This window comes from Phyllobates terribilis, unplaced genomic scaffold, assembly GCF_046119375.1.
Source record: "Phyllobates terribilis strain yellow unplaced genomic scaffold, ASM4611937v1 Scaffold_239__1_contigs__length_3013552, whole genome shotgun sequence".
NCBI lineage: Eukaryota > Metazoa > Chordata > Amphibia > Anura > Dendrobatidae > Phyllobates > Phyllobates terribilis.
Window position 1 is genome coordinate 1,883,267 of NW_027362999.1, and position 10,654 is coordinate 1,893,920.

The 10,654-nt window shown below is 45.7% G+C and overlaps 1 protein-coding gene across 2 annotated transcripts; it reads left to right on the forward strand.

Moving 5' to 3' along the window:
* Positions 1-443: 443 nt before the first annotated feature.
* On the forward strand, positions 444-9,460 carry LOC141217367 (ragulator complex protein LAMTOR3-like). 2 transcript variants are annotated; one of them, XM_073665793.1, is made up of 5 exons: positions 444-509; positions 1,261-1,319; positions 2,596-2,729; positions 3,664-3,727; positions 8,890-9,460. In XM_073665793.1, exons 1-5 carry the CDS (start codon positions 466-468, stop codon positions 9,093-9,095), a joined length of 507 nt encoding a protein of 168 aa, XP_073521894.1. In that variant the 5' UTR covers positions 444-465; the 3' UTR covers positions 9,096-9,460. The 2 variants fall into 2 exon arrangements, with proteins under 2 accessions (XP_073521894.1, XP_073521893.1); XM_073665792.1 differs by lacking the exon at positions 444-509 and adding an exon at positions 779-1,000.
* The last annotated feature ends 1,194 nt before the right edge of the window (positions 9,461-10,654 follow it).

Consider the following 10,654-nt stretch of genomic DNA (forward strand, 5'->3'; position numbering starts at 1 on the left):
GACGTTGCACCAGCCAGACTAATCAAAAGCCACGTTAGGGACCCCTCCAAAGTAAGAGATTTGCGAGCCTCCTATCCAGAGGCCAGAGACTACTGACTTGGCTGATGGATCGGGATACCACAAATGAGTACACCCCTCTGTAAAAACAAATCTTTTTTTTCTGTTTTATTGTTTTCATATTCTTAGGATCATAACGTGTTTTATTGGTACTATTTTGGGATATGTAAGTCTTTTTGGTCATCCTTATTTTTGTGATAAAATGACAAATGTGTGTGGTTTTTTTTGTTGGAATTTGTTTTTTATTTGATAAAAAAAAATTATTGGGAAAACAAAACCTGTTTTTCAACATTTTTGTAAATGATTAGTTTCACAACGGGAACACGCAATGCGTTAGTTGCATAAATAATCCATTAGTGCAGTTCAATGTCCAGCCTGTGTGTGTTATATTGGCAGGCCGCCTATTAGATGGGGTCTCCAGTCGGATCTAATATCTCCAGTGACCATGGCATGTAAGGAGTTAACGGAGCAGCGGCAGAGTGCTGACAGTGCACCCTTTCACTGCTGGGTCCCTGCTTGATGTGGGTAGTGAGCACTGTTGGATGGAGCCCTGGGATCATGATTCCAGGATGAAGATGCAAGTCCTAATGTCAATGGGCATGTTCCATTAGGAAGTGCTTTGACGGGAAGTGGTTTATCTACTACATTTTTTTTATCTTAACATCCAATATTATGAAAGCTTAGGTTTGATCTCTCATATCAAAGGGTTTTTTAATCTCCAGCATTCATGGTATATGCACAGGATATGCCATAATAGCTGGATAGGTGATGGTGTTACCTCCCGGGCCTCTGCCTGTCAGGAGTACAGGAGTTCCACTTTGCATTGGCTAACATTCTGAAGCCCGCCATCCTGTTCTTGGTTAGATATGGGTACCCATACTCATCTGCTTTTTCTTTTCTTTTCCAAGGACTTGAGAAGTTTCCTTTACAAAAAACTTCCAAGGTACTTTCTTTCCATAGTTTTTCGTATGATTAATGATTGCTATTATGTAATTATATTTAATAATTTAAGACCTCAACTCCCAAGGTCTGAATAACAAAACTCCTGCCCTCCTCTCTCTGACGATACAGCCTGGTCTCTGGGGCCTTTATTTCTGATACCAATGCCCATGCGTTGGCTCGTTAACAATGGTCATTCTGATGTGAGGTGTGTAGTAAATTATGTCTATTACTAACATAACCTTTTGATTGTTGTTTTATTAGTGTTGAAGGACTTCATGCCATTGTAGTGTCAGACAGAGATGGGGTACCTGTAATTAAAGGTAAGGAACTAGAATGGACATGCATGTCTCGGCATGCAGTTCTGCTGTAATGTGGTTCTCTGCCCTTATACCCACTCTTACAGCTAGGTTACACACCTCAACTCTTATCTCAAACTTCCAAATTAATGATGCGGATATGATGAACCACTGGTGAGCCCACAAGGAACTATCTGACCAGCAGATTTGTTCCTGCCAATATTGGAACTCAATCTAATAATTTCAGCCATAATGATAATTGAGATTAAAGAAGTTGTCCACTACTTGTACATTGATGCCCTATCCATAGGATAGGACATCAATGTCTGGTCGGTTGGGGTCCCACACCCGGCACTCCCGCCGATCCGCTGTTATCGGTGCCGCCGGCTGTAAGTGCTTACTTGCGGAGCTTGGCCATCAAGTTGCAGTGGCCACCACAGGGTACTTCACATTCGCCTCCTATTCAGTTCAATTTAATAAGAGGCGGATGTGTAGTACTCCACGGCGGCCACTACAACTAGGCGGCCAAGATCTGCAAGTAAGCACTTCCGTCCGGCAGCACCGATTACAGCTGATCATCAGGGGTGCTGGTTGTGGGACCCCAGTTGATCAGACATTGATGCTCTATCCTACGCATGGGGCATCAATGTAAAAGTAGTGGATGGGTTTGTTTCCATGTTGAGATTTTTTTTTTTTTTTTAAGCGGTTTTTGTAGCTAAAGCCAGAAATGAATAATAAATGGTAGATGTCTCTTTTTTTAATCCACTCTTGGTTTTGGCTTCAAAAACTGCATCAAAATCTGAAGTTGGAAACCACTTTCATTATTTTTAAAAGGAAAAAGAGGGTGATATGAATCTTAATACAATTAGTTTACTTTATTTTTTAGTCCGCTTAGAGGACTTGAAAACCTGTGATCCTTTGCTTTTTCTATATACTGCAAAACTATGATTGCTCTATTTAACTGCCACTGCCAGTGATTGACAGCAGCGCCTAGGCAGTTAAACATCAGCGACTGGAACAAGCGCTGCTGCTGAAGACTGATGGTGGCTGTATAGCAGCCGGTATATGGCGCAAGCTGAGCCCCCTCCACACATGCAGACCCCAGTACGAACATACAGGTACATGCATTTGCTCCAGAGTTGTAAAGAGCCATGCCACATGACTTGGGCTATAAAGCCAAACCAGGACCCTCTATTTGTGTACAGCCATTTTGGGCTGCTTGTACCTCATCAACCAAAAGTAGGAGACTGGATTATAGAAATGTTCACATTCAAACACTTATTGCTGTTTTCTTTATCAGTTGCAAATGAGAATTCCCCTGAACATGCTCTGAGGCCATGTTTCCTATCCACATTTGCACTGGCCACTGACCAGGGAAGCAAGCTGGGACTCTCCGAAAACAAAAGCATCATATGTTACTACACCACGTATCAGGTAGGTAAGGCTGTAGACCCAGGACGGCTTTGTGAGCATCAGGTGTGATTATCACGATCGGTGGTGGTGATGGACATGCTCATCCCAACCAGATTCAAGTGGTATCATCTTCTGGTTTAGAGTTTTTTGGGGGCAGGTATTTTCGGGCAGGTCTGTCTGACCTGCTATACAGTTGACTTTAGATATGTAGATTGTAAATATTTTCCAAAGTTCTCAAAGAGATTGTCCCAAATCAGAAAATCGTGATCCCTGGGTGCAGTTTGTTATAAAACGATTGTAAAATTGTCTGGTGTAAGCCACCCTCTTCCGGTCCGGTGCTGAGCCTCTCCGGCTGCTCCATGTGTCCAGTATTACCTGCGGGGCCGATGTCACATCAGCAGCTTGGCAGCCAGTCAGTGAGCTCAGGTGTTTTGAGTGGGGTGTTTTGTCTACACCGCCAAGCCACTGAGCTCTCTGATTTGCTGGTGTGCTGTCGACATGACGTCAGCGCTGCAGCCCATATCCGTTACCGAGAGCTATGGTGGAGACTCAGCCCTGCACCTGGGGAGGGGGAGTAAAGCGTGGGGTCCAAGAACAAGCTAAACCCTGATGAAACACTTTGTTTTAATTCCATTTGTTATGAGGATTGTGTGTAAAGTGCCGGTGTTAATAGACATATTAATAGGCCCATCCTCCTTTTAGAATTGCTGTTTCAGTCCTCATTGCACTGACATTAACTGGATCTCACTGTGTTTTCTTTGTGGTCCACAAGTCACTTTCTCCATGCATACCTCACATTACGGTTCATAGGGATCCATTGGAAGTGTTTTCCATGTTCATTGTACAGTAAAGCATCATTTACACAATAGAAAACGCCTTTAAGCAGCATGGAAATATGGAGGTTATAAGTATCACTTCATTTCTATTGTCTGTAAGTCATTGATTTGTGTTTCAGGTTGTCCAGTTTAACAGATTGCCGTTGGTTGTGAGCTTCATAGCTAGCAGCAATGCCAATACAGGTAGGCGTTCTTCTGTATTATTTACATTGTATTTACATGTCTAGCCCGATAAAAGGTGCAGTGTACAGTACAGACCAAAAGTTTGGACACACCTTCTCATTTAATGATTTTTCTGTATTTTCATGACTTTGAAAATTGTACATTCACACTGAAGGCATCAAAACTATGAATTAACACATGTGGAATTATATACTTAACAAAAAAGTGTGAAACAACTGAAAATATGTCTTATATTCTAGGTTCTTCAAAGTAGCCACCTTTTGCTTTGATGACTGCTGTAACATACCTGGCGGCGTCCTTGCATAGTGGTCCATCTCCCACTGTGCAAGAGCGCGCACTTGATCTCCAGTCCAGTCTGCTAGCCTGGCTTCCCTCCATGCTGTCTGCTTGCCTCTGTGTCTGCTGCTTAAGGGCGGCGCCCGATCACTTCCTGCTTTTTGTACCTGCTGCAGGCACACCCCTTGTGCGTGCCCAGCCTATTTCTGTCTGTCATCTGGTATTTAACCCAGCTGCTCCAATGAATCCCTGCCTGAGCATTGTGTTTCATTCATTGTGGTCTTTCACTCTGAATGTGCCAGGTCCCCTTCTGTGTTCTCTTGTCTGCCTATCCTGGAGGCTGTATTTCCAGGCCTGTCTGAACACGCTCCTTGCCTGTTCGTCTCGCCTTCTAGGGGCCGCATACCTAGACCTGCTCCTGTATCTTGTCTGTCCTGTCTGAACACGCTCCTAGCCTGTTCCTCCAACCTTCTAGGGGCTGCATTCCTAGACCCGCTCCTGTATCTAGTCTGTCCTGTCTGAACACGCTCCTGGCCTGTTCCCACCTTCTAGGGGCTGCATTCCTAGACCCGCTCCTGTATCTTGCTACTGTGTCTGTTCTTGTCTGTATAATCTTCTAGCCTGTTTTCCCGTGTTTCTCTATGTCCGTACCTTTCCTTTTTCTGCAGAGTCTGAACTCGTACCTTACTCCTGCTCGTTGTCACTGTACTCCCGTTTGTGAGTTTGTGGTCCACTCGCTACTTCACTGCAAGTACCCTGTGGGTATCTGGTTCTGCCTTTCCCTTCTTGTCTGTTCTGAGTGAACAGAGCCCTGTCCCCCCTGCTCTGCCTTGCTCACCGCTCCGGCGGTTCTAGCCTGCTCTGCCTTGCTCACCGCTCCGGCGGTTCTAGCCTGCTCTGCCTTTGCTCACCGCTCCGGCGGTTCTAGCCTGCTCTGCCTTTGCTCACCGCTCCGGCAGTTCTAGCCTGCTCTGCCTTTGCTCACCACTCCGGCGGCTCTAGCCTGCTCTACCTTTGCTCACCGCTCCGGCGGTTCTAGCCTGCTCTGCCTTTGCTCACCGCTCCGGCGGTTCTAGCCTGCTCTGCCTTTGCTCACCGCTCCGGTGGTTCTAGCCTGCTCTGCCTTTGCTCACCGCTCCGGCGGTTCTAGCCTGCTCTGCCTTTGCTCACCGCTCCGGCGGTTCTAGCCTGCTCTGCCTTTGCTCTCCGCTCCGGCGGTTCTAGCCTGCTCTGCCTTTTCTCACCGCTCCGGCGGTTCTAGCCTGCTCTCCCTTTGCTCACTGCTCCAGATGTCCTTGTCCTGCTCTACTCTTGCTCACCGCTCCAGGCGGCCTTGTCCTGCTCTACTCTTGCTCACCACTCCAGGCGGCCTTGTCCTGCTCTACTCTTGCTCACCGCTCCAGGCGGCCTCGTCCTGCTCTACTCTTGCTCACCGCTCCAGGCGGCCTCGTCCTGCTCTACTCTTGCTCACCGCTCCAGGCGGCCTCGTCCTGCTCTACTCTTGCTCACCGCTCCAGGCGGCCTCGTCCTGCTCTACTCTTGCTCACCGCTCCAGGCGGCCTCGTCCTGCTCTACTCTCACTCACCGCTCTAGGCGGTCTCGTCCTGCCCTGCTCTCGCTCACCGCTCTAGGCGGTCTCGTCTTGCCCTGCTCTCGCTCACCGCTCTAGGCGGTCTCGTCCTGCCCTGCTCTCGCTCACCTCTCTGGGCGGCCTCACTCTGCTGTGTTTGTCCGCCACATCTGTGGTTCTGTTCCTGAGTCCCAGTGTGTACTGGGTCCTATCCCGCCTGTGTTCCTACCTGCTAGCGCCTCCCTGTCTGCACTCTAGCCGTGCTTGCCTGTACCCCCCTGCCTGCATACCCGCCTGCCTGCATACCAGTCGTGCCTGCCTATACCCACCAGTCTGTGTGCCAGTCTAACCAGTCTGTTCCTGTATTCCCCTGTGTGGGTCAACAGCCGTGTCCGGGGTCTGTCCTGGAGTAGCACCTGGTCCCTCTGCTCGGTTCCTCCTTGGTGCACTGGCGTCGTATGCCGTCGTGCGACCCTGGTCGGATCGGGTGAATACCTAGTTACGCCCCTCCAGGCATTCACTCTCCGGCACGGTCCAGTGGAATCCACGCCTCTCATCCCGGGCGTGTGCATTACAACTGCTTTGCACACTCTTGGCATTCTCTTGATGAGCTTCAAGAGGTAGTCACCGGAAATGGTTTTCACTTCACAGGTGTGCCCTGTCAGGTTTAATAAGTTGGATTTCTTGCCTTATAAATGGGGTTGGGACCTTCAGTTGTGTTGTGCAGAAGTCTGGTGGATACACAGCTGATAGTCCTACTGAATAGACTCTCAGAATTTGTATTATGGCAAGAAAAAAGCAGCTTAGTAAAGAAAAACGAGTGGCCATCATTACTTTAAGAAATGAAGGTCAGTCAGTCTGAAAAATTGGGCAAACTTTGAAAGTGTCCCCAAGTGCAGTTGCAAAAACCATCAAGCGCTACAAAGAAACTGTCTCACATGAGGACCGCCCCAGGAAAGGAAGACCAAGAGTCACCTCTGCTTCTGAGGATAGAGTTCTAGCAGCAGACACATCTCTACAACAACTGTTAAGAGGAGACTTTGTGCAGCAGGCCTTCATGGTAAAATAGCTGCTAGGAAACCATTGCTAAGGACAGGCAACAAGCAGAAAAGACTTGTTTGGGCTAAACACCACAAGGAATGGACATTAGACCAGTTGAAATCTGTGCTTTGGTCTGATGAGTCCAAATTTGAGATCTTTGGTTCCAACCGCCGTGTCTTTGTGTGATGCAGAAAAGGTGAACGGATGGACTCTACATGCCTGGTTCCCACCGTGAAGCATGGAGGAGGAGGTGTGATGGTGTGGGGGTGCTTTGCTGGTGACACTGTTGGGGATTTATTCAAAATTGAAGGCATACTGAACCAGCATGGCTACCGCAGCATCTTGCAGCGGCATGCTATTCCATCCGGTTTGTGTTTAGTTGGACCATCGTTTATTTTTCAACAGGACAATGACCCCAAACACACCTCCAAGGCTGTGTAAGGGCTATTTGACCAAGAGGGAGAGTGATGGGGTGCAACACCAGATGACCTGGCCTCCACAGTCACCGGACCTGAACCCAATCGAGATGGTTTGGGGTGAGCTGGACCGCAGAGTGAAGGCAAAAGGACCAACAAGTGCTAAGCATCTCTGGGAACTCCTTCAAGATTGTTGGAAGACCATTTCCGGTGAATACCTCTTGAAGCTCATCAAGAGAATGCCAAGAGTGTGCAAAGCAGTCATCAAAGCAAAAGGTGGCTACTTTGAAGAACCTAGAATATAAGACATATTTTCAGTTGTTTCACACTTTTTTGTTAAGTATATAATTCCACATGTGTTAATTCATAGTTTTGATGCCTTCAGTGTGAAAGTACAATTTTCAAAGTCATGAAAATACAGAAAAATCTTTATATGAGAAGGTGTGTCCAAACTTTTGGTCTGTACTGTATGTCTGTTGTGAAAGAAGAATTTCTCAACTGGAAGCCGAGGAGAAAATCCAATCTACCCTGTCCCAATTTACATGAAATGGTTCTTGGTTCTTGTCAGAGTTGATGAGATACAACTACTGATCCCTTAATGATACTGTAGATGTTCTGTATCCAGTAATGGTGTGATGTGGTCCTTACACAAAGATAATTTAAAATGTGCAGTCAGTGCAATAACAACAACAAAAAATACTAGTAAAGTGTCCTTAAAATATTTTTAGATGTGTTTAGAAAAATATATAACTTATACTTAACGTCAAAAAAGTGCTCTGGTCTCCAATTCTCAACACTAGTCCTGGCAGATCCACTTGCAACTTGTGCCCGCTTTCCTGGACTATAATACGGGTGTCCTATTCTTCAGAGGATAGCACGCCCATCATTCAGCTGAATGGAAGCAATGGATCTAAATTGACTCTCACATCAAACATTTGCTTAAAATCTGTCTGGTGAAAACAAGTAACCGCCTATGCACAAGGTAGCTGATAACTGATTGATCGGTGGAGGTATGACCACTGCAACCTGCACCGATTGGTAAAAGGGGGCACTTTCATGCCCATTAGAAAGATGGTTGACCGCTGCTCTACTCATTCCCTGTGGGCTGTGGAATGCTGCATTCGGCTTTTTCTGGCCGCCCCATAGAGAACGAATGGTCCTGCAATCAGGCATGTGCACTGCTGATGAACTTTAATGAGGATAAAAGTACCCTGTTGGGGATAAAAATTTCTTGATTTGCCCCCACTAATCAATAAGTGATAACTCGTCTTTGGAGAATCCCTTTAGCCAAAATGTATTGGCTTCATGTGTGCTCTGAATGGAAGCCACTACAATAGTAATTACACTGCACAACAAATGCCATCAATAACCAGTCTCAGACGCATCCAGCACTATGTCTACCATATTGTCCACCTGAACTAAGATTACACAGTGGGCTAGTCATCACTGACCAGTTATCAGCCACTAACAAATGTCACAACTGGCTCAACATAGTCAAGTGTTAGTTCTATCTGCATAATATTAGTTTCATTTTGTAATGAGGATTAAAGTTCCTTCTGCTTCCAAACAGTGCGGCACGACCCCCGCAATCAGTAAGTTACAGAACTTGTCTTCACTCAATATCCCCTTTAAGCAGTTGGACAAAGAGCAGTTCCCATAACAGGTTCCTCTCATTTCTACCGTTTGATGCAGTTTTATGCCGGATGATGGAAAGTTTCAGGTTCCCACTTTCTGCCCTGAAATCGGAGTACACATATTGTCTACAGCAGCTTGTAGTCTGCCAACAGCTGGAATATACATAGAAATATGGACTTCTGCAGTCAATTTTCACTATTTATTCATATATATTTTTTTTTTAGGTCTAATCCTTAGTTTGGAAAAAGAACTTGGCCCCTTGTTTGAAGAGCTTCGACAAGTGGTGGAGAATTCTTCATCTGCGTGGTCCTCAAAAGAAGTCATGAACTTTTGGTGTGGGGAAAAAAAAAAAGGTTGCCATTTCCAAAGCAATGAAACACTTTGTACTTGTAGTTCTGCCAGTGCACTGAGTAATATTCCTCTCTGCTAGAGAAATGAAGGAGAACTGCTGGATTTCTAGGGGGCATCAGCCCTAACATTTCACATTCACCCTAAGTGAAGGAGCTTATCCGCTGCAGAGATGGATCCAGTTGTGGTTACACTGGGCAATTAACCAACAAATTCCCTGCAGATAACCATTGTATTAACACAGTAAGAGGCGTAGATTTGTATCGGTCGTATTCTCTGTTGCTTTTCTATCTGGAACCACATTAAATTGTAACTTGCTGATATTAAACCTAGGACATTGTGTGCACAGAGCCAATGATGACGTGTGAGTGTCTCAGTGACATCTGCAGATCTTTGTAGCTGGTTTCATAGCGGCTTACAATGACATTGGTCTGCACTGACGGGTAAAATCCAGAAGCAGAATACTGCTAGAATGGTTTGCTCTCTAGCTCCCCCTGGTGTTAGTCCTCCTCATGGTCACTATGGAGGACGACTGATCAGAGTGAAGCTGCCATCCACCTTCCAAACTACAAATTCTTACCAACACATTAGGACTATAATAGCTAGCTATCTTCAGTGAACTTTCAACCTAGAACGGAGCAGAGCAGTGGCAATGGGGAAAGTCAGATACCTGTAATAATAAACCTCTCGCCACTAGATGTCAGCATAGGACCATTGTGAAAAGTTATTTTCTGCAACTATTAAGCTTGCCTATAGAATATAATGCACTTACCACTGTCTCTTGAGGAACCGAGGCTTGTAGCCTTAAGATTTTTACCTACAAGATTAACGGAAAAAATATTCCAGATGTAATTGTGTGTGGAACTCATTCTGCTTATGATGCAGTTTTTCAGCTCCCATTACTAGGTCTGACACTGGTCTGAGGACGCTCCTGACTGTGGAAAGGAGTAAGCTCCTTCCAATATAAAGTGATGTGCGGCCGCTGCTTTTGGGGGAAAGCTGCTCTTTTGTCAGCGGCATCAAGATTTTCTAACTGTTCATGGGAGGAGAATCACAGATTTGTTAGTGCCACGTTAAACTGGGGTCTTTTGCGGTCAATGTTTAATTAAAGTGACCCTACTGTGTAACTTTCTTCTGACATATCGCCATATCATTTGTGGGACTTAGTGAGTTTGAGACTCGTATGGAAGGTTATAATAAGCGATGCTGAAGCATTGGAATAGAAATGACGGCATTTGACACATTAACTGTTTTTACATCTTGCAATACAATTTAACTTTAAAAAAATAATAAAACTAATGCCTTGATTGCAGTTTTTGTGCTACTTGAAGTTGTGAAAAAATTTGGCAACTTTTGTCATTCTTAGACCATTACTGGCCGGCTTCACCAGCTTTTCCAAAAGTGGGTGGAACTTGGACTGGTCGTGAGCGTGCAAACCCGACAAATTCACCATGAAAGGAGCCACAAAGTAGTGTCAATTACTACAGCCATCTACACCAGCTCAGGGCTACTGGATATGTCTTGGGGTGGCGTACGGCTCCTAATTCATTAAGAATAGCAACTTACTCCAGGGCGCTCATTATTAACATTGATGTACAAAAGGCCAGTCTTAATGAATCAGGGCCTTTATCTTTAATAGGT